Source organism: Typopeltis vanoorti, chromosome 3, assembly GCF_054136105.1.
Source record: "Typopeltis vanoorti isolate ZY-2024b chromosome 3, IOZ_Tvanoo_1.0, whole genome shotgun sequence".
Lineage (NCBI taxonomy): Eukaryota > Metazoa > Arthropoda > Arachnida > Uropygi > Thelyphonidae > Typopeltis > Typopeltis vanoorti.
Window position 1 is genome coordinate 78,078,748 of NC_143551.1, and position 25,715 is coordinate 78,104,462.

Sequence of the window (25,715 nt, forward strand, 5' to 3'; positions counted from 1 at the left end):
TCAACAAAGCTGGTATGGTAGGAAGTCAACTGAATAAATTTATATGGAGTAAGAGAGAAATTAGTCAAAACACTAAATTAGCTTTATACAAGACAGTGTTCAAACCAGTTTTAACTTATAGATCTGAGAGCTGGGTTAGAAATAAAATACTTGACCAAAGACTAGAGACCACACATATGAGAGTCCTGAGAAAGATTAGGGGGCATGAACAGATGGCATCAATGGCAATATCATATTCATATTAAAAACGAGGATATTAGGAAAGAAATTGACATTGTTAGCATCCAGGAATGTGTTAGCAGAGCTCATCTCAGGTAGTGTGGTCACTTAAGCAGATTGGGAGAGAGGAAAGATTGGCAAAACAAGTGTTTTCTGACAGGTTAGCTGGAAAAAGACCCAGATATAGGTGGATTGATACAGTAAAAAGTGCTTTAGAAGACAAAAATATAAGATCTGATAATGTTGGAGTCTTGACAGATGACAGATTGATTTGGAGAAAAATTGTTGACAGGAAGTTACTAATGATGTAAGTTCTTCCATGTAGTACTATCATAATATCCTGTACACCCCTTGAGGATACATGTCAGGAATTTGATGATGATACTGATGATTTTGTCATGGAGAGTAAGTCAATTATACTTATATATAATTTTTATCTTGTTTATTGGTTAATTAGAATGTTTTAGATTTTACACATGATGATGCATTGACTTCAAAATCAGCATGTTGTGTTTCCAAGGAATTATTTTATTTATTCGTATGATGATATAACGACCATGAGGCCCCTTTTACAGGGAAGTATGGCACCATCTCAATCCTCCCAAATTTTATCCAGGCTTGGGACCAGCATATGTAAATAAATATATGTACAATAGATATAATTCTTTATGTCCAAGAAGATCTGATAGTCATATTCTCTGTAGAATCCAAATTAGTATATAATTTCTAAATTCTTATTATATACAAAAGATAACTACATGGCCATTCTAGAATTTGCATGATATGAGCTCAAAGAAAACCTTATCTCTCACGCTCTGACTAATCAGCGAAATTCATTTCTGAGGCATGACATCAAACACTATAAAAGAATGTACATATATTCAGCTAAAAGTTTTATGGTTTCATCTGACTATACAAAAACATCTTTTAAACCATTTATTTCATCACTGTCTTCTTTTATCTTCCTTATTTATTTCTTATTTGTTTCTATTCATTAATTCATGCACTCAGTCTGTCTTACCTTTCATTCCTTAAAATAAAATAAAAGATCTCATTTCATTATTATGCTTCCATATATCTTCTTCTAGAAAGCAAGTTTCATGAAAAACATCTTTCATTCATTTGCTGAAGTAGGCATGAACATTATTGTTCTGAAAATAGGTGTATGTTTAATTCAGCTATTCTAAAGGCATTTCAAAGAAAGGAACTTTAATGTAGATTCCATCTTGCTTAATGGAGTATATACCACTTGTTTCCCAACTGAGCACATAACATTCTGGCCTTCAATATCAATTTTTCAGTTCCTCCTTGGAGAGCAGATAAAAATGCATATCCCAAGATTACAGAATTTATCTTCGCAGTTTATCCTTTCCAGCTCTACTTTCTTCTATTACTTGCCCACTAGCATTCCTGTTCCCTAGGGATAACTGTTCCAATACTCACACTAATGCATGCCTTGAAATTCAAAGTGAAACTTAAGTGACAAAATGGCAGTGACTGCACATTAAAATGTTGTATGGCACACAAATATTTATGAATAGGCATAAAATAATATACACACAAAATTATTTCTATTTAATCCCTTAAGGTTTTAAAATTTCCACATATTTATAGCATCTATAAAGTTAAACATATCTTCATGGTTTCCAAATTAAAAAATTGTCATCACTACTAGTAAAAACTCAAAAACTTATCATCATCATCATCAAATTCCTGGTATATACCCTCAAGGGGTGTACAGGATATGATAGTACTACATGAAAAATTTACATCATTACTAACTTCCTATCTACAATTTTCCTCCAAATCATTCTATTACCTGTCAAGACTCCAATATTATCAGATTTTATATTTCTGTCTTCTAAGGCACTTTTTACTGTATCCATCCACCTATATCTTGGTCTTCCTCTGGGTCTTTTTCCTGCCAACCTAGCATTTGTAAGTGACCATACCACCTGAGATTAGTTCTGCTAATGCATTCCTGGATGCTGACAATGTCAAATTCTTTCCTAATATCCTCATTTTTAATATGATATCACCATATGTGCGATCTATTCATGCCCCCTAATCCTTATCAGGACTCTCATATCTGCGGTCTTTAGTCTTTGGTGAAGTGTTTTACGTCTGACTCAGCTCTAAGATCCATAAGTTAAAATTGGTTTGAACACTGTCTTGTATACATCTAATTTAGTGTTCTGACTAATTTCTCTCTTATTCCATATGAATTTATTCAGTTGACTTCCTACCATACCAGCTTTGCTGATTCTGTTGTCTATTTCTATATTTAATTTGCCATCTTCACTAAAAATCATGCCTAAGTAGCTGAAATGTTTTACTTGTTCTATAGGTTCTCCATTTACAATGCAGTTGATATTTTTAATGTTTCTGCCTATTTTCATTGTCTTTGTCTTTTTAATGCTGACAAAGACAATGAAAATAGGCAGAAAATAGGCATATCTATCACAACAGTTATTCAATTTAGTCAAGGAATCTTGCAGACTTGTAGTGGATTTATTTAGAAGTATAACATCATCCGCATAAAGCAAAGAGCTGACATTAACATCTCTAATTTTGATATCAGGTTTAATATCACTTTCCTTCATAATGTGATCCATGTAGATAATGAATAACAGAGGGGATAATGTACATCCTTGTCTGACACCAGATTAACATTAAACCACCTTCCTGTACTTCCTTCAATTCTAACTGCTGACTTACAACTTAAATAAAGACCAAGCATTGCTTGATATAATGCCCCATTGACACGATATGCTGTAGCATTTTAAATAGCTTCTCTCTTGGCACCTTGTCATATGCCTTTTCCAGATCTACAAAATTCAATACAGATCTTTGTTATATTCCCATGATTTCTCGACTATCTGTCGTAAAGTGAAAATCTGATCCTGACAGCCTCTATTTGGCCTGAATCCAGCTTGTTCTTCACCAAGTTTCTCTTCCACAATCCTTCTCAACTGTTTCTCAAGTATACTTGTATATATCTTACCAGGAACACTCAGTAATGAAATACCTCTGTAATTCTCACATTCAGTTTTATTTCCCTTTTTATATATGGGTACTATGAGAGCTCTAATCTAAGAGGGATGAACTCCAATCATCTAGAATTTGTCCATCTGTTCAGGCCTTCTGAACTATGAGTGCAGCCACTGTACAACTTTTATACCACCATACTTGAGCATTTCTGGTCGAATATCATCTACTCCTGTTGCCATTCCACATTTCAGGCTTTTGATGGCTTTTTCCTACTTCAAGTATGGATATGTATTCCTGACTGCATTCCTGGTCAGTGTTTTTTAACCACTGTGCTGTCATCACTGCTTGTTTCATTTAGCAATAATTACTAATTACTCCATACTTCAAGGATATCTTTTTTTCTCCTGTTTTCATGTCACCTTTACCATCTCTAATTCCTTTTACAACGCCCCTTCCTGCATTTCTGCGCTTCTTCAACAACCTCCAGAATATCTTGCCACCCTTCTTGATATTTATTTTCTATGTTCTTGCCAAAGTCCTCCCATGACTTTTGTTCAGCTAGTTTTACACAGTGTATAGCTTTCTAACATTTGTCTCTGTATTCTCTAAGAGCACAAGCTGACTTATTTGCCAGAAACGTTTCATATGCTTTCTTCTTTTCCTTCACTGCCTCTTTAACTTCCTGTGTCCACCATGGAGTTCTGATTTTTCTATCCTTGCAGATAACCTCACCACATGACTCTCTCACTGAATCAATCAGTGTTTTCTTCAGAGGTTTCCACTGAATCTCCAAGGTTTGGTTCTTGTTCTCAAACACTTTCATTTTTTCTTGAATAATATTTGTGTATTTTAGTCTACAGTTCACATCTGAGAGCTGCTCAATTTTTATTTGCTTTAAAACTTTCTTACATGTTCTTCTTTTCGATATGAAATTCAATTTTATCCTGCTCAAGACTAAATGATGATCACTTCCAAATGAAAAGTGTCATAAAGATTCCTGGCACAGGGAAAACATTGCATTCTTCATTACTGAGCAACTTCAATCATAATATTATCAGATGAAAAATCTAGCTAAATGAATGTTCTGAATGAATGATACTAATACTAATTTGGAATAAATTAACATTACCTGATTTTACTACTTCTGCAACTTCCCTATTTTCAATATGTGCCATGTAGCCAAGAACTGAAAATATTACAAAACCAGCAAAGATGCTTGTAAGTGGATTAACACAGCAAAGAATTAAGGAATCCCTAGAAAAAAATAAGGGAGAGGGGAAAAAAGCAAAAAATTATGAATATGAAACATAAAAGTGCTGCACTTCCTTTTCCCCTCTAATGTACAAAAATATAGTAAAACAAGTATTGATTTATTATGAATAATACTCAGTCAACACATTCACTCAGAAGATTCATTAACATTATACAGCATAATGAAGGGTTAATGTGCCATATAAGACATCATCAGTACAATTATCCATTTGCTTTTTCTAATTTTTCTTGATTTCTTAAGAAGAGTTTTTTTTATTCTTCAATCCATCTGTTCTATGATTCACCTTGTTAGCTATTCAATAAACTTGCATGCAACTTCATACTTTTTTTATGATTATTTAGATTATCAGTATATCAAAATTATCAATAATTGTACTGATGATGTCTTATGATACATAAGACAAAATATTTACATAGTAAAAAAATTATTTACTGTGTCATAAGTGCTGTTCTATAGTTATGGATACTTCACAGGCTTCATTACATAAGAAAGCATTTGTTAACAGTTGAGCATTCTAAAGCATTACAGTTACCATTTGGATTAAATGGGTTGTTGACCTTATGTCTGCATTATCACTACAACCTTTTGTGTACTGGATTGAAAAGAGCACTTGTGCCATTTTTCCTCTAAGATGTTATTCTCAACTGTATGACTTCTAATACTGTATAAATTCCAAATCTTTCCCACCTTAGACTACTGTTCCAATATTTGTAGTGGTGCATCAAAACCTCCTTAAAAATGCTTGATGCTATCCAGAAAAAAAGATGATCTGGTAAAATAATGACTCCCTCACAGACTTATGCCAGTTACTTTCTCATTTTTGCCTTATGTCTCTGTGTCTCTTCTATAGGGATTTTTATAGTGCTATTCTTCTGAAATGGCTACCATGATTTTTTCAAAGGAAGTATGGCTGGAAACAGTCTAAAGTTTCCAGAGTTTTCTTTTTATAGACTGTTTAAGTCTATAAACACAAGAGCAACTGCTAATAAATACATGTTTGCTATCCAGTCATAATTATACAGACCTCACTTCTTGTTCTCCACTTTCATTTCATTCTTTAGAAAATGGTCTCCCTTGTGCCATTTTTTTCCCTAAGTAAAAAAATGGCATGAGGAAGAACATTTTCTAAACAACTAGATTGAACAAATAGTTTCCCCTAGTTGTTCAATAAACATATAGCAGATTCCTTCTTTCTTCTTAACTATATGCCTGCAAACATCACTGATGTGCTATAAGTCTGCAATTTCTGAGGGATGATATTACAAAAAACTGTAACCCATCATTCTCTAACCTAGTCCCAAAATATTCAGAGAGGAGAGACAATTAGAAAAGGACACTTCATATGAAGACTTGAAAAGAATGTTGCAGGCTCAATAAGTTTTTCTAGTTACTTAACCATGAGTTTTTGTGTGTTTATGTGTGAGAGTTGCTCTAGAAGTTGTGCACTTGTAGTATTTGTAGTGTGTATGCTTGTTCCATTTCATTTTTCTCATAAAATCTTTAAATGTAGACCAACATATATCTACAGGCACTGAAAGCAAGACGGGAGTTGCTTTGTCTATTAATGAATTAAATTTTGATTTTAGTCATTTTGTGAAATCTGAGATGTGCTACATGCACTCATTGGATTATGTAGATAAGTTATGAATTTTTAAGGTGGACAGAAGGAGATGTGTGTGTGTCGCAAAGGGTGACTTGAATGCAGGGCTGGTGGAAGTGATGTATTGTTGACTAAGGGTGAGAGTACCAAGATCAACACCTCACCTTCTCTCACCCTTCTTCTTGTTACAAATATGTAACAAAAAGAATGAGTGCTCATCTGATAGTGAAGAGGGATAATGTGAAAGAGCAGCAAGTGAATGGTAAGAAAATTATGAAAACGCAGATGAGTAACTGGTGAAGGAAGCAATCAATGGTAGTGTGAATTACAGCAATATGAGAGTAGCAAAAGTTAGGACCAATAAATGTGGTAAATGACACGGCGAAGAGTAATGAGACAGAGTAAAATGTGAAAGACAGCAAAACAATAGATGAAGAAAGGAAGAATGGTAAAGAAGCTAGTATGAAAGATATGAACATGAGCGAGGATATTAAAAAAGAACCAATAAGGCTGAGGAACAAATTAAGGAATGTGCAGAGTGCAATAGAACATTTAAAGCTGGTAGCTGTAGGTGTAAGAAAGAAGATGACGACAATGATAGATGAGACAAAGACAAATGACTGCAATGGAATGGTGGAAAGGAGTACAATGCTGTATGGGGAATTGGCAGTGAAAGATGTCAAAATGGAGCAGGTGGCGAAAGTATATCTGAGAGGAGAAATGATAAGAAGAGTAACAGAAGGTTGTAGAGGAGAGAAAGTGTGGAAGAGTTGACTGTGCTAGTAGGAATAAATGATTTGTGAGAAAATGAAGTGTGCAGGACTTGCAAATACTGTTAGAGACAGTAGGTGCTCATCTGAAAGTGAAGTGAAATAACGTGAAAGAGCAGCAAGTGAGTGGTACAAAAATTATGAAAATATAGAAGCATAATCTAGTGATCTAGTAATCTAGTGTGTGCCAAAGTATGATATTAAGGAAATGAGGAAAATGGTAATAATTACAAACTGTGATAGCTAGAATGGTCTGGAAGTGAGGACTTGAGTATGTGGATGTATACATATAGGATAAATTGGAAGGCAGGAGAGAGCAGTTTGCTGAAGACTGCATATGAGTAAGTGCTAGAGTGAGCATGGGTATATTATTGAGAGGAGTAAAATGTGTAGCCAGCCAGGGAAACAAAAACTAAATGGTGGGCTGTGAATATATGATAACAGGACTGAAGTGATATAAATGATGAATGAAGACAAGATAAGGATCCAGGGGATGACCTCAATGAGAGCAACAGAGTCAAAGGACTTGAATGATGGTGTAAGGAAAGGAGGACTAAAAGAAAGCTACTGTGCTTATACCATTAGGTCTAATGGTATAAGCACAGTAGCTTTCATGTCACAAATATTGATGTCACAAACTCTTCACCCCTAATACCATTAGGGGTGAAGAGTTTGTGACATCAATATAGTAAGTCAGTCCACAAATCATTATTGCCAGTGAGATATGATTAACAGAGGATGAAATACTCATGGGAAGAGAATATGATGGTTACAGAATTTTTCAAAAAGACAGAAAAGATAAAATAGGAGGTGGGGTATACTGATGACCTCAGAAAAGTTGTGTCCCCTCTATGTGGGACTTAAAGAAAGCAGTAGTCATAATGGCTTTGAAGCCATTTGGTGTAAGGTTGGGGTGAAGTATGAGGTTAGACCCATACTTCACCATGCAGGCATTTGAAATCAAAAATCCCATGGAATAAGTTGGTCAATACTTGATGATGGATAGAGATTTGAAATTTAGAGGACATAATTCCACAGTTGGAAAAATAGTTCAGAGAATTACTTGGATGTTGAAGAACACACTGACAAGTAAAGACAGGGAGGTTATTATCCCTCTTCATAAGGCTATGATTCAGTCACACGTTGACTACTGTGCACAGATCTGGTCACCTGTATTTCTAGGAGACCAGGAGATGGTGGAGAGGAATCAGAGACAAGTGACCAAGCTCATGACAGGTTTGTGGAATGCTCCCTATAAGGATACACTGAAGGTGTGTGCAGGTTACAGAGTTTAGCTGACAGGCAGATTTTAGGAGAGGGGGATATGATAAAAACTTATAAGTTACGAAAGGGATTCTATAAGATTGATACAAAAGAAATTTTCAATACATAGGAAGTAGGGAAGAAAACAAAGGGTCACACTTGGAAATTGTCTAAGAGTGTGGTTAGTAGGGGTGTGCAGACTAGGTTCTTTACTTGGAGAGTGGTGAATAAGTGGAGTGAATAGTGTGTCTCTCCCATGATGAGTCTTTTGACACCATGGAGTATTTAATTTTGCAAAGGATTTTGATAGATTGCCACACAACAAGTTGGTAACTAAACTGGAGCAGATGAAATGGATGCTAGATTAGTGAATTGGATAAGTGACTGACTGTCAACAGGTATCAGCAAGTTATGTTCAGTAGTGCAGTATCTTCAAAGAGGAAAGTCACTAGTGGTGTGCTACAGGAGTCTGTTTTGGAATGACTGTTGTTGAACTTGTATATTAATGATACTAGGGTGAGTTTAATTAGATATATACAACTATCTGCAGATGATGAAAATCTGGGGAGAATAATGAGGAATCAAGTAGATGGGAGGATTTAAAGAGATTGTATGAGTGGGTAAGTGAGTAGAACTATCTTGATGGGGAAATTTTGAAGGAGGTTGAGTAGACAAGAAATTTGGGAGTGGTGGTGGACAACAATCAGTATGAAGCCTTAATCAGACAAATGGATTATTGTGCACAGATTTGGTTTCCTGGTTTCCATTGTGATGAAGATACATATTAGAAAGTATCCAAAAAGGACTGACTCAGGTGGTAACTGGTCTTTAGAATGTGGGATATGAAGACAGAGTGAAGTGAAATTTGCAAACCCTTATATGATGAGTAGAGGGGATAAGATGGAGAGTGGTTGGTGAGTAGAATGCATTATCTAATGTACTGAATGCAGACACTGAATGAGTTTAAAGCATAGCTTGGTAAGCTTTGTGTGCACCATGCACCTCCCATGATCAGTTTTTTGACTTCATGGTGGTCAGGAGTTAATAATAATAATTTCTAAAAGCACTGCTTTTCTTCAAATTACAGCTAAATTAATTTATATGCACTTTGAAATAGTAACATGATTTTTATTTAGAGTTATCCAAATAAAAAAACAATTATTATTATTACGTGACACCTCCAAGAAGTCCAAAGACTCATCAAGGGAAGGCACCTACTCTACAATTGTCCATATCTCCACCACTCAATTCACCAACTATGATGAACTGCAACTACCATCACCAACTACATCAATGTCATCTACTGCCCACCACCACTACTAGTATTTTCACAGACAATCACAAACATCCATGTCCACTGCAGGATTCCAACACACAGCCTTTTGGCTGGAGCAGATACGCTAACCACTCAGCCAACCAGGCCAAATCAAATCAAAACAAATACATATTTAAATACATTTTCTAAGAACATATTTCAAAATAATTGATAAGGGAAATTTATTCTAAAAATTTTTGATAATCTCTCTTCGTATCCTTCTGTTCCTTTACCTGAAGAAAGAAAGTTTTCTTTTTGTATTCATAATTTATTTCCGAGAAATCAAAAAAAAAAAAAAAAAAAGCCTTGCTAATCCTTTAATGTCTTTTCTTATTTTATGGAAATCACCTAGGGTAAAAAGGTGGAATATGACATCACAAAGTGTTATACCAAATCTACATTTCAAACACTACTGATGTGTCCAAGATTGCCGGCCTGGATGGCCGAGTGGATAGCATATCTACTCTCCAGCCAAAAAGGCTGCGGGTTCGAATCCTGCCGTGGGCATGGATGTTTGTGATTGTCTGTCTAAATACCAGTGGTGGTCGGCGATAGATGCGTTGGTGTAGCTGCGGTCAGTTGGTTATTGAATAGTGGAGACGGAGTTGTGGAGCAGGTGCCATCCTTCGATGAGTCCTTGGACTCACTGGAGGTGTGAAATAATAATAATATATATGCTATTTCATACAGAAATATATGAAACATCATATTAGAGATTTTAGAATTTTCTTTCATAAATGAAATCAAACATATCTGATTATAAAAGTAATAATGCCTATGTGTCCTGTTTTTGTACATAATGTGTGATTTTTTTTCAATTGTTACAGAGCATGAAAATAACCAAATGTTTATTCCCAAAGAGTGAAAATCTCCCATTCCTTTTCCCATAGAAACTTTTTTAATTATGAAAAAAAAAAAACCTATTATAATGATAAGGATAAAGTCAAAATTTCAATGTTGATACATATATATTCTTCACTAAACACATTCTTCACTAAACACAGAAATCAATTTGTTTCAATAATGCATATTTTAAAAAGCAAATACTCCATTTTTTTTGTATTTTTTAAAGGCTAAAAAGAAGATAATATTACTTGTGCAATTTTCTATTGAAACAGTTCACAGGTATAATTTCCATATAAAAATTTACTGGAAAAAAAAAACTGAAACAGCACTCCATAAATACATATTTCTAAAACTGCATCTGCCCAATCTAGAAGGGATAGTCTAGGTCCTAAATGATGCATACAATGTGCAATATACAGTTTTGTGTGAATGTAACATTCACTTATTATACCAATTTTCTTTACTAGCACCTGGATATAATTATTATTATTACGGGCAACTCCAGGGAGTCCTTAGACTCATCGAGGGAGGATCCAAATCATTTTCATCACAACTATTTGACATTCACACAGTATCTATCATACTTTGCCTTAAACTCATTCACTGTCACAGCACTCACCACAGACTCTGGCAGCCCATTCCACTCTACTCATTCACCACTCTAAAAGTAAAGAACCCAGCTCTAACACCCTTACTAACCACACTCTTTCCCAGCTTCCATGGATGTCCCCTAGTCCTCCCACAACCAGCCCTGTTCTCAAAAATATCTTATGAATTAATTTTATAAAAATCCTTCAGTAATTTGAATGTCTCAATCATATCTCCACTCCTCTGCCAATCAACCAATTTCTGCAACCCACAAATCCTCAACCTGTTCTCATAAAGTTCATTCCACAGACCTGCTATCATCTTTGTCACTTGCCTCTGGATCCTCTCAACCTACTCCCCATCAAGAAGAAACCTAGGTGACCAAATCTGGTTTCTGTAGTCGAGATGGGGTCTTATCAAGGCTCGATACAGAGAAACAATAACATGCTCATCTCTACTCGTCAATGTATTCTTCAGCAACCAAGTAATTTGATGAGCTGATTTGACCACTTTTTTCAATGTGCCCCCCTAAACATCAACTCCTTATCCACCAATACTCCTAAATCTTTTGCCTCATCAATTTCCTGGAGTACAGTTCAACCAATGTAGTAAACTGCTGCTAATCTTTTCACCCCAAAATGTATAACCTTACATTTTGCCACATTAAATTGACATCTATTCTCCTTAGCCCAGACCTCCAATCTATCCAAACCATCCTGCAAAATTTTGACATCATCTGCATTCACAATTGTCCTACCCAACTTTGCATCATCCATGAACAAATGAACTGTTCCTCTCAGATCCTTTCCTATATCATTAATGAACAAATTAAACAGCAGTGGTCCAAGAACAGATCCTTGTGGCACACCACTAGTCACAGGTCATCTTTTGGACTCTACTCCTGAATAAACCACTCTCTGATATCTCTCTGTCAACCACCCTCCTATTCATCTCACCAATCCTATATCCATCCCCATATGCTGCATTTACTGATTAGAATTCCATGTGTCATCCTGTCAAAGGTCTTAGCAAGGTCCAGTAGAATCGCTGTCAACCCATTACCCTTATCCAATTCAGCTGTCACTGTGTTATAATACGTGAGCAAGTTACTGAGGCATGACCTACCCTTCACAAAACCATGCTGTCCCCGATACAGTATCCCATTTTCATCTATCCAATCTTGTATTTTCCTCTTGACTATTTTCTCCAAGACCTTGATAACAATTCCTGTTATGCTGATTGGCTGTTAATTTTCAACAGCAGCCTTGGGACCACCTTTATGCAGCGGAACTATTTTCCCCTCTTTCCACCCCCCTTGGGACTGACCCAGACCCGAGGCTCAAATTAAACAAAATGGTCAAGGGCACTGACAATTCTTTAGCCGCTTCATGTACGACATGAGCTGGTATACCATCCAATCCCATAGATGTATTGACATTGAGGTTCTGTAACAGATTATTTATCTCTACTTCATTCATCACAATTCCAGTATAAACTGTTGGTTCTTCCATTCAATAATATTGAAGAAATACTCTTGTGAAGTGCTTGCTCAGTAATTCAATTATATCGACTGATTCGGTTACCTCCCTACCCTCAGCATTTTTTAAAATCATTCTGCCATGAACATTTTTCCTTTTACTTGCAACATATTGAAAAAACTGTTTGGGATTCCCTTTAGCCTGCATGGCCAATTTTCTTTCATAATCCGCTTTTGCTTTTCTTACCATCCTTGTTACCTTTCTGGCCTGAGTTTTATACAGTTCCTGCACCTGCTGGTCACCTTTCTCCTTAAATTCCTTCCACAATTATTTCTTTTTTTGCAGCTTAAGCTTAATAGTGTTATTCATCCATTTAACCCCTACTTGATTTATTATTCGGACTCTTGGTATACAGTCAACCATTGCCGCCTGCAAACACTTCTTAACCACCTCCCATGCACTATCAACATCCAGCCCTTGCAGTTTTACATGCTATGGCACTGAGCCAAGCACACTCCTAAGCTTGTCATACTTACCAGTCGGTAATTCTACATGTACCCTGTCTTAATTTTAAACTCCACTCCTTTAGCCACCTCCCAAGTTATGACCTTATGATCACTCTCACCAATTGGTGGCAACATGGTCATGTTTGTTACAGCCACATTCTCAGATGCGATTAATAGGTCAAGCACTCTCTCTCTCTGCACCCTAGTATTTTCCATTACATGCTGCTGCAGATAGTTGTCCCTTAATAACCACATAAAATCCAATTCCTTCCATCCAGTCAATGATACCATAATTGAAATCACCCATAATAATTACCCTACTTCTGCTCATTTCTTCTATTTGCTTATGCATACTATCCCCACCATCTATTCCATCACCTGGTGTATAGCAGCACCCAATTGTATATTTTGTTCTGCTAGCCTCTATCTCACACCAAATAGCCTCAAATGTGTACTTTTCTCTATCCTGCAGTTCAACTTCTATACTCCTTGGCTACAACTCATCAGCTATCATCAATAACACTCCTTCCCCCTTTTTATTTTCCCTGTCACTCCTGAACACGCTATACCCATCACATTCAATCCCACTAGCTTTATCATCTTCTGTCAGCCATGTTTCACTAATATCAACAACCTGTGGCCTGGAAGTGCCAACCAAGACCAAAAACTCCTCCTCCTTGTTCCTAATACTCCTGGCATTAGCGTACATGAATTGCAGAAGCCCGTTAGTCCCATCCCTACTTTGATGCCTTATACTAACTATCCCATTCTGATTTGTTGTCCTTCATACTCGCTCGGGCATATTATACTCATTCATACACTCAACTGCCTCCCTAAAATTTGCATATCTACCCCCCCTTTAATAAATCTAGTTTCCCTGAGTCTGTACATCGACTTCCACTTCATTCATCAACACTTTTTCAAGCCTCCGTACATGAAATCCATTCAAATGTAAACCATCCATCTTATATAAATCCTTTCGCCCATCGAACTCACTCCACACATCCACAAATTCCACACCACTCTCCATGCATAACCCACATATAAAGTCATTGGCAAGTAATTATGGCCCTCCTTCTAAACACTTCGCTGTGATACCGCGGAAAAATACTCACCATCCTAACTCTCTCACTATTCTCTTTTGCTACCTCAAGTAATTCCCTCACATCCTCTATCATTTCCATTTTGTCTTCTTTCAAATCATTTGTTCCTGCCTATCATTTCTTTCACCCTCTGTTTTTATGCTCTAATAGACTTGCTGACGTCCTTTATGCTCGCACCCAGTTGGTACGATTTTGTCAAACTCTCAACTATCACACCTCTTAACAACGAATCTCTGTATACAGCACTCGCTCCTTCATTTTATTTATTTTTATGAACATTCTCTTATTTTTTGTAACAGACTTTCGCCGTTTATTAGTCGGTACGTTCAGTACACATTTTTGCATACGCTCCAGTTGCCGCTTTGCTCTATGTATCGCTGCGCACAACCATGCGATTTCACTACTTGCATCTATCTCACTATATCATTTTCATTATCATTTAAATCATCAATTCGTTCTGTATTTCTATCTTCATTTACACTTTCAACGTCACTCTCACACCTATCTGGTACTACCTCGCAATTTCTTATCATATCACTATTTTCTATATTCTGACTTTCTTTAACGATATCACTCTCAAAACCCGAAACACGCTTTAGATCCTCATTCTCCTTACACTTTCTGCACATATGAGTGGAAATATAATTTCTTGTAAATCAGAATATGAATTCAGAGCAAGAATTAAAACAAACAAAGGCAATCTAAAAAGGGAATTGTCAACTGTATATAACATAAAATTATTATCACTTAATTTAGAATTCTAAATTAAGTAATAATAATAAATGGAATCAATAAGAACTGCATAAACTGAAGATATGAATAAAATAAAGAGGAAAAAAGACCAAAAAAAAAAGTGACAAGTGTGATAAAGAAAAAAAAAATCTAATTACAAATAAAAATTAGAAGAGCTGATAAATAGCAACCTAGGTGTAGTTTTCGCATTATGTGGTAATTTTTTATACAGGAATAACTTTGGTGAATACAGCTAAGGAAGTAGAAGCAGCAGAAGAAAGAGATAATCACGACTTTTTTCTGTCGTGTTCTAATTTACTATCTAGTTTCAAGTCACTTTTATAATTAAAATAACCAATTGCGAAGTGATCACCGATCCAAAAGTAGGGAAATTTATATTTATACTGCGCCACCCTATTCTTAGATTAGTCTATATAAATAGTAGGATCAATTCTTAATTAGTTAGCAGTCATCTCATTAGGCCGAATCATTTATTATCATTTTTACTTGGGGTTTCCGCAAGATTCGAATATTTATGAACGGGCAATAAAAAGGAATTCAGGCAAACACAACTTTTAGATTAACAAAATAAAACATTTAATATATGATATGGTTAACAAATACAAGAATTCTATTTTAAAATGGAACTACACAAATAACTTAACACATCTTCCTAAGTCAGTTATGCCAATTCAATGTTCTAATTTTCATATACAATTCACAGTCTCAAATTACAAATCTTCTTATCTCTAGTCTATATAACAAACTTCACATTTAAACAGTCTTCACAAATCTATCAGCTCAATGTTTATATTCACAGCAGGCAATAAACTACGTAAGCAATATTCCAAGCAAATATATTCCGGACTTTGAGCATCAGAGATATATCACAGTTAATGCTAAAATAGACAAACTTATACAACTACTCTTACCAGACAAATTCTTCAATACATCAAATTATTGAGAGAGCACTTATGAATTAACTTAATTAACGTTAGGGAACACACATAATAAAAATTCTCCACAGTTTTAACTGTACTACTGTTAGTCGCACTTCACTATTCTAAACAACAGTAATTAGGTACTGATATCTTTTCTTGTTCACTTTTCTCCAAGTAATCAATATAACCTTTTCCTAGGGCAACATAGAATTAAAATCGTAATCCAGATTAACTGGAACTAATCAGAATTTTCACATTGACTGTCCAGTTTCCTTTTTATCTGATCACGACATTAACCTTTCTTCATAACAACAGCTGATTTCGCTTATAATATTAAACCTTATGATTCACTACTTATTGGTTCACTTCCGAACACTATACTCATAAATTTCTGCCCTGAGGATTTTATAATCTTGGTTCCGCAAAACTCTCTCCTCACTCGCTTAATAAAAATTCTTCTCTTCCTTTCTGTCTTATCTCTCTATGACCTTCCTTATCACCTTTTTTATATTATCTATGACCTTCACTCCCACCTTACCGTTCGAACGCCACGCTCTACTCCACTCGTGGTTGTTTCCCGTGCGTCTCCATGACAATAAACTAAACGTAAATATTTCGCTAATGTAATGTATGCTCTCTTACTACTACATGAGTGATTACATAACATTAAATATTTCACAAATAAGAACAACAAAATATTTAAGCTACTTCTTCAACTTTTTGATTACGTATACAGTTAAATACAAAATAACACTTTACGTTACACCATATATATTTGGTTATACAAAATTCTATACATTTTATTATTCTATAAATCAATAATAGGTCAAGTTTTGAATAAATATTTAATTAGTAATTCTCAATTAAGGACTAATAAATAATTTTATATAAGGCATGATTAACATTTAATAAGTAATGTTAAATGTGAATGAAAAAAAATAAATTACATGACATAGCTTCATTCACAATTTAACATAGGCTCACCCTTTCTTTGAAAAATTTTTCTTTTTACACTAGGCTCCTTTAAAAAAAAACTGGATTACATATTTCCTTTTCGATTTCTCAAGTAATACCCAGTTTTACTGAAACTTGGTTCCTTATTATGTTTTGTGCCTTTATTCTCCTTCACATTTTCATCAATTCTCTTATTACTATTATTATCAAATTCTGCATGTCTTTCAAGTTGGTAGTATAGGATTCTCTTCTTTGAATTAAATTCACGTTCTCCATTATTAGAATTAAGTTTTTGTTGTCCCACAACTTGGTGGTTTGTTCTATGATATAGATTAGACATTTTATCAAAATTGACTTCAACCTTTAGTTTACTATTAGTGGTAACTTCTGATTTGGGCTTTGTCACTACTACTTTTTGCTCATCAGTAAGAAGAGGAGTATCAGATTGAATGTGTACATGAGAGTTATCACCACTATCTCTATTAGATGATTGATTCACAGCTGATTTTTCTTCAGTAGATGGTCTTGATTCAAGTGGCAATCTAAATTGTTTTGTTTGATATCTAGTCTTATCACAATCATGAATTTCATTTCTTCTGATATATCTCCTTTTGTTCATCAGGGTTATTTCTTTCTTAGAAAAGTCACAAGAAAATTGATATCTTGCTAGGAAGTTTGTTCCCAAGATAATGTGAGAACTTAGATTGGAAGTAGTGGGGACAAGTAGGTCTTGCCACACATACAGTCCAAATTCTGGCAGGTATATTCTAGCTCAAACCTTTTCATATGCCATAAAGTTTGAGTCTGAGAGAGAAGTAATCCTCACAAGTTGTCTAAGTTTGGTAATGTTATTCCTTAACTTATGTCTTATACTTTGGAGATAGTCCTTTCTAATAGTTGAAGCATTACATCCAGTATCTAATAAAATACTACACTTAGAACTTAGGATTTCTCCTCTAACTGTCATCATTCTTTCATTAGGTGCCTGGTGTTTCTGAATTCCATTATTTCTTCTGTGGGGTTTGTATCCAAATTTTGAGTTCCATCTGTTGTTATAGTAGTTATCCTTGTTATGGAAACAGTTCCTGGCATAATGTCCAACTTTGTTGCAATTATAACACCTAGGAGGATTTCTTTGCTTTGACTCTGTCTTGGATTGAGGAATAGCAGACATTTGTTGTCTAACATCATTTAATCCTCGCATCACTTTATCTAGACTACTTAAAATAGGTTGACTTTGTCTTTCAACTTCGTGTTTGATCATCTCATCAATTTTATTTGTAGTGGGGTCTTGATTTTCTTGAGATTTCAAAGTAATAGCTGATAACTGTCTCACAACTTCATTAAGGCTATCCATTATTGGCTGATTTAACTTATTCACCTCCTGGTGAATTAGGGATTTCACTTCTGTCATCAGTTTCATGTCCAATTGCTCTTTACTTTCAGTCATGTAGTTTACACTACTTGAATTTTCTCCAGTATTCTTCGCTTTTCCTTCTTCAACTTTACTTCTCTTTTCTATTTCTGATTGATTGAATGAACTATCAGTCTTATTCACAACATTCACAAGACTTGCATTGGTTGAGGGATAAAGGTCTCCTAGTATTTGTTCTCTTTCCTTAACACTTTTGAGACACTCTTCTAAAGTAGAAATTTTCTTCTTGTAGGCTGTTTCTCTTAATTCTTGCCTAACACCTTGTCTAAATTGTTGGAACACAGCCCAATCTAAGTGAGGTTTATCTTCACCAGTAACATTCAAACTGTTGGCCAAAGTTAATAATCGATTGTAAAAATCAGTAACAGTCTCTTTATCCTTTTGAATAATCTTCTGTAATTTCCACAAGTTAGGACCTACACTTCTAAGTTTACAAAATTGAGACAATAAAGTTTCTTTAAATTTAGGATACTCAAAAGTTTCTCGAAGTATTGGAGAAGAATGCAAAAATGTTTTTGCTTTACCTACTAATTTGCTTCTAATTAACACTAGTAATTGAAAATCAGTCCAACCTGCAATTTCTCTAAGTTTTTCAACATAGGTAAAGAAAAATAGTACATCATCTGATTCTTCACCTGAATATTGGGGAAAAACCTGTTGTGGGTTTACCGTACGAAAGAATTCACTGTCATTCATTTCATAGCTTGGTGTGACAGCCATAATGATTAATAAATTACTATCTCAATAAATACAATCTTTCTACTTTTAAATAAACTTTTATCTTTGCCTGACTCCAGATTATAACCAGTTCACTGTGATTTATTTAATTTACTTTCTAAAATTTCAGGGAGCATTTCTACGATTATTATTACAAAACTAAATTCAATTTCTTAACTTATAGTTGTTAAATTTAATTCCTATCTATTAAATCACATCCTGTCGACTGCGCCATTTGTCGTGACGACTCTTTTCTGTTGTGTTCTAATTTACCATCTAGTTTCAAGTCACTTTTATAATTAAAATAACCAATTGCGAAGTGATCACCGATCCAAAAGTAGGGAAATTTATATTTATACTGCGCCACCCTATTCTTAGATTAGTCTATATAAATAGTAGGATCAATTCTTAATTAGTTAGCAGTCATCTCATTAGGCCGAATCATTTATTATCATTTTTACTTGGGGTTTCCGCAAGATTCGAATATTTATGAACGGTGCAATAAAAAGGAATTCAGGCAAACGCAACTTTTAGATTAACAAAATAAAACATTTAATATATGATATGGTTAACAAATACAAGAATTCTATTTTAAAATGGAACTACACAAATAACTTAACACATCTTCCTAAGTCAATTATGCCAATTCAATGTTCTAATTTTCATATACAATTCACAGTCTCAAATTACAAATCTTCTTATCTCTAGTCTATATAACAAACTTCACATTTAAACAGTCTTCACAAATCTATCAGCTCAATGTTTATATTCACAGCAGGCAATAAACTACGTAAGCAATATTCCAAGCAAATATATTCCGGACTTTGAGCATCAGAGATATATCACAGTTAATGCTAAAATAGACAAACTTATACAACTACTCTTACCAGACAAATTCTTCAATACATCAAATTATTGAGAGAGCACTTATGAATTAACTTAATTAACGTTAGCGGAACACACATAATAAAAATTCTCCACAGTTTTAACTGTACTACTGTTAGTCGCACTTCACTATTCTAAACAACAGTAATTAGGTACTGATATCTTTTCTTGTTCACTTTTCTCCAAGTAATCAATATAACCTTTTCCTAGGGCAACATAGAATTAAAATCGTAATCCAGATTAACTGGAACTAATCAGAATTTTCACATTGACTGTCCAGTTTCCTTTTTATCTGATCACGACATTAACCTTTCTTCATAACAACAGCTGATTTCGCTTATAATATTAAACCTTATGATTCACTACTTATTGGTTCACTTCCGAACACTATACTCATAAATTTCTGCCCTGAGGATTTTATAATCTTGGTTCCGCAAAACTCTCTCCTCACTCGCTTAATAAAAATTCTTCTCTTCCTTTCTGTCTTATCTCTCTATGACCTTCCTTATCACCTTTTTTATATTATCTATGACCTTCACTCCCACCTTACCGTTCGAACGCCACGCTCTACTCCACTCGTGGTTGTTTACGCGTGCGTCTCCATGACAATAAACTAAACGTAAATATTTCGCTAATGTAATGTATGCTCTCTTACTACTACATGAGTGATTACATAACATTAAATATTTCACAAATAAGAACAACAAAATATTTAAGCTACTTCTTCAACTTTTTGATTACGTATACAGTTAAATACAAAATAACACTTTACGTTACACCATATATATTTGGTTATACAAAATTCTATACATTTTATTATTCTATAAATCAATAATAGGTCAAGTTTTGAATAAATATTTAATTAGTAATTCTCAATTAAGGACTAATAAATAATTTTATATAAGGCATGATTAACATTTAATAAGTAATGTTAAATGTGAATGAAAAAAAATAAATTACATGACATAGCTTCATTCACAATTTAACAATACAGAGGGGAAGAGAACAGATGAAAGAGTAAACCTCAATAGACCAAAAGTACTAAAGATATTGCAAACAATTCATATGAATATGAATCAACTAAAAATATTGAATTTATATTATGAATTTACCTGTAAAAGTTATGATGAAATTTGTTGTAGCTTCCAAGAGTAATGACAGATCCAAATCCAATACCAAAAGTAAAAAACACCTGTGTACCAGCTGCCACCCAGACCTGAAATTGTTTTAAGAATTTTTAATTAAATAAAATTCTGGTTTTTAATTAATTTTTACTTAAACAAAACACACTAATAACATAATTTTAAAAACACGATACACTAATTTTGATAGATACTATTTTATAGGCAATTAACTTTTAAAAAAATATAATTGAAGGATATGAAGAACTGTTATCAGGACTTTTCATGCTGAAAAATGGAGATTGGTAGGAACATAGAATGCATTGCCTGAGAAGATGGTGAATGATTTTATGTTGGAGGTTTAATGGATTTTTTACAACACTCAGAAAGAATTAAATTAGAATTTAATACTCCTATATTTCGTCCTAGTCACTAGGACATCTACGGGGATGACAAAAACAATTAATGTAACATGCACACATGTTACATTAATTGTTGCATGATGTTACATGATGCATGTTACATTAATTGTTTTTGTAATCCCCATAGATGTCCTAGTGACTAGGATGAAATATAGGAGTATTAAATTCTAATTTAATTCTTTCTGAGTGTTGTAAAAAATCCATTAAACCTCCAACATAATGTCCTCACAGCACTTAAGCCTCTACACAAGAAAAGATGGTGAATGAGTTTAAGGAGTCTCAAACACATGGCTTATGTGTTCACAGTACATGTTATTTATTTTCACAGTATTGATACCATGAAAATAAATAACATGAGTTTAAGGAGTGGTATGACAGACTTTGTATTGACTAGCATTGACGACTATGATGAGTCTTGTGACTCCATGGATGTTAAGAAAATAATAATAATAAAAACAGGCAAATAAACCCATAAGGAATACACACACAATTTACTGACATAGGATTAATTGCCTATTATAAGCAGGTTTCCGAAAAGCCAACTTACTTGGCTAAGACAGGCACTGAGCTAACACATAAGGGAAAACAGTAAATGACATAATATATCATATCGGTGGCCCCTAGTCTTTGATCAACTGTTTTATTTCTAACTCAACTCTTAGATTTACATATTAAAACTGGTTTGAACACTGTCTTGTATACTGATAATTTAGCATTTTGGCTAATTTCTCTCTTATTCCATATACATTTATTCAACTTGCTTTATCATTTACACTAAAAATTATGCCTAAACAGTTCAAATATTTTAGCTGTTCTACAAGTTCTCCATTGACAATGCAGTTGATAGTGCATGAGTTTTCCCCATCTTCCTGCTACTTTTCATAATTTTCATATTTTTATTGACAATTTTAATACTAAACATGTTAAAGCATTTATTCAATTTAAATAAAGTCTTGAAGACTTGTACTGGATTTATTTAGTAAAGTGCTAACTTCATCTCTCTCTCTCTCTCTGATTTTGATATCAGGTTTAATGACACTTTTCTTCATAATGTGATCCAGTTAGATGAAGAATATTAGTAAAGATAGCATGCATGTTTTGCACCTGATTTTGCATCAAACAATCTTCTTGTACTTCCCTAAATTCTAACTGCTAATTTACAACTACAATATAAACTCCATATTGTTCTGTATAATGTCCTATTTACCCAATATAATTGTATCATTTTGAACAGCTCTTCTCTTGACACATTATCATGCATCATCTTCTCCAGATTTACAAACTTAAATATAGATTCTTGTTATACCCATGAGTTCTCAACTATTGGTTTTAAATTAAAAACCTTATATTGAGAATCCCTATTTAGTCTAAAAGTTTCTGTTCCACAATTTTCTCAGTCTCTTCTCAAATACACTTATATAAATCAACCTGGAACATTTTTCTGTATTTCTCACATTTGGTTTTATTTCCCATTTTACAGATGGGTATCATGAGTGCTCTACTCCAATCATCTGGAATTCAACCTTCTGACCAGGCCAATATCAGAATCAGATGTAACTGGGATTGAGTGTAAAGGGTATGGTATTTTTAGAAGTGACAGAAGAGGAGAGGGAGGACTACTAATGATATCAGATGACTTGAGTCCAGTTAGGATAAAAACGCACTAATGGTAATGTCCCATGTAGCAGTGAGTTTGAAGCTATCTGGGATCAAGTGGAGACCAACAGAATGAAATATATGGTGGGGTGTTGCTACAGACCAGGTGGTTCAGTTGCAGGGGATGATGAAATGCGTCGCCAAATTACTCTGATAGGTACTAAACAAGTGATCATTATGAGTGTCTTTGGTTATGCAAACATGATTGAGTAGAGGAGAAATCTCATGATAAGAATAATGCAGAATTTATTGAGTTGGTGCAAGACAACTTTATCAAATAGCATGTGAAAGAAGGAACTCAAGGTGAGATTTGTTCCTAACTTCAGGAGTCTCTGTTAAGAATATGACTATTTTACCACCAGTTGGCGACGGTGATCATGCCATATTGTCTGAAAAGTAGCTAACTACATGTTCCAATTAGAACATATGGTTCAGTTGCAGAGGATGACAATATGCATTGCCAAATTACTCTGATAGGTACTATCAGAGTAATTTGGCAATAATTTGGTTGAACTACAAAGCTGGAAATGATGACAAACTCAGGAGAATACCATATTTGGTCCATGGTATCAGTTACTGAATAGGAAGACTATCAGCAATGCATGGGATCTTTGAAAAAGACTCCTGAAGTTAGGAACAAATCTTACACTCTTTGATCTTAAGTTCCTTCTTAAATGAGACAATATCTGAATGTATTCCTAAAGTTTGAAGAACAAATAGCATTGGAATGAAATGAATATGCAACCTTATTAAGCAAGAGATCTATAAAAAAGAAGATGTTGTTGAAGGAATATCATAAGAACAAGATTGGGAGGAGCTACGAAATATATAAAGTGCAGGCTTTATATATTTCATAGTATGAAAAGAAATTGGTTATGGAGATTATTATTATTATGGGCAACTCCATGGAGTCCTTACACTCATCGAAGGAGGCCTAAACATCATATCAAGAACTATTCAGCATTCATACAGTATCTATCATACTTTGCTTTGAACTCATTCACAATCATGGCACCCACAACAGACTTTGGAAGCTTATTCCACTCAATCACCATTCTCCAAGTAAAAAACATAGTTCTAACACCTTTGCAAACTACCCTCTTACTCAGTTTCCATGGATGGCCCCTAGTTCTCCCACCACCAGATCTGTTCGGAAAAATTTCCTCTGAATTAATCTTGTAAAAAATCCCTCAGTAATTTGAATGTATCAATCATATCACCCTTTTCTGCCTATCAACCAATTTCTGCAACCCACAGATCTTCAACCTGTTCTCATAAGGTTCATTCCATAGACCAGCTACCATCTTGGTTACTCACCTCTGGATCCTCTCTACTTCCTCCCCATCAAGAAGAAACCCTGGTGCCCAGATCTGGGCACAATAGTCAAGATGCAGTCTTATCAAGTCTTGATAAAGAGGAAAAATAACCTGCTTGTCTCTGCTAGTCAAAGTATTCTTAAGTAACCAAGTGATCTGATTTAGCCACTTTTGCTATGTGTCTCCCAAACTTCAATTCCCTATCCACCAACACTCCCAAATCTCTGGCTTCATCAATTTCCTGGAGTAAAGTTCCACCAATGTGGTATACTGCTGCTAATCTTTTCACCCCAAAATGCATAACCTTGCACTTTGCCACATTAAACTGACATCCATTCTCCTTAGCCAAGTCTGCCAATCTATCCAAATCATCCTGCAAAATTTTGACATCATGTGTATTCACTATTTCTCTACCCAACTTTGCATCATTGGCAAATAAATGAACAGTTTCTCTCAGATCCTTTCCTATAACATTAATGAACAAATTAAATAGCAGTGGTCCAAGAACAGAACCCTGCAGCACACCACTAATCACAGGCCTTCTTTTGGGCTCTACTCCTGAATAAACTACTCTCTGATATCTCTCCATCTATCCATCTCACCAACCCTATATCCATCCCAATGTGCTGCAGTTTACTGATTAGAATTCCATGTGATATCCTGTCAAAGGCCTTAGCAAAGTCCAGCAGTATCTGATGAGCATATCTATATACTGCTATATACATATCAATACTTAGCTAATATCTAAAACCTCAAAAGTCTGGTCTGGCACAGCATAAGCATTGATACTAACCATTGCAATATTCTGTGGGATGAAACTCGGCTTCTCCACAGAAGTAGTTTTAAGTATTATCTAATCCAAACTGAAATTATCTCTCACTCCCAATACACACACACACATACACACATTCGTATGATGCAATCTAATCATGAATTGATTAGATTGCATTCCATATCAATATATTTCAAAATGAATTACTATATATGGATACAATCCTATAAAAATAAAGAGATTATAATAAGCCCCTATAATAAGTTGCAGGGGGGGGGGATATAGGGAGAACTTATAGATCCCTCCAAAACAGAGGAAGTCCTTTGCATCTGTTTTTCAAAGGATTTGGGAAAAAGAAAAAAGAAGAAGCATTTATAAGAAGCCAGCATTCAAATTTATTCCCCCATATTTCTCCCCAAAGATCTATTCATTTTCAGGTCCACTGCTGTGAAACTTGATTATTACAGATAATTCAAACGATCAGCATGAGAAAAGATAAAAAACATCTACATTTTTACTCATATGCTAAATTTATTTATTTAGCATATGGGTAAAAATACAAGAAATCAATGAGCAAAACTACATACAGGTTGACAGTTCAGTTACCCAATTGATGGCACCATCTGGGAGTAAATGCAAGTTCCTAAAGCTTGCAGGGAAGAAGTATATGGGGTAATCATCAGTAGTGATATGATGCATAGTCTGCACAGCACCACATCTGTAAAAGGGTGACTGACATTCTCCACAGATGTAGTACATGGACAATTGAATTCTGGAGGTTTGCTAGTTGGATCTGTGATCAGGTACTTGTA

General features: G+C 34.6%; 1 protein-coding gene across 5 annotated transcripts in view; it reads right to left on the bottom strand.

Annotated features, from left to right (window-relative positions):
- LOC150108301 (sodium- and chloride-dependent GABA transporter 1-like) overlaps positions 1–25,715 on the bottom strand; it is a 213,845-nt gene that overhangs the window by 60,790 nt on the left and 127,340 nt on the right. For all 5 annotated transcript variants that reach the window (XM_090390687.1, XM_090390691.1, XM_090390689.1 and 2 more), the window contains 2 exons: positions 20,729–20,832; positions 4,340–4,464 (listed from right to left, as the gene is read on the bottom strand). In XM_090390687.1, coding sequence (XP_090246813.1) covers positions 4,340–4,464; positions 20,729–20,832 — 229 coding nt within the window. The remainder of the gene's footprint in view (positions 1–4,339; positions 4,465–20,728; positions 20,833–25,715) is intronic.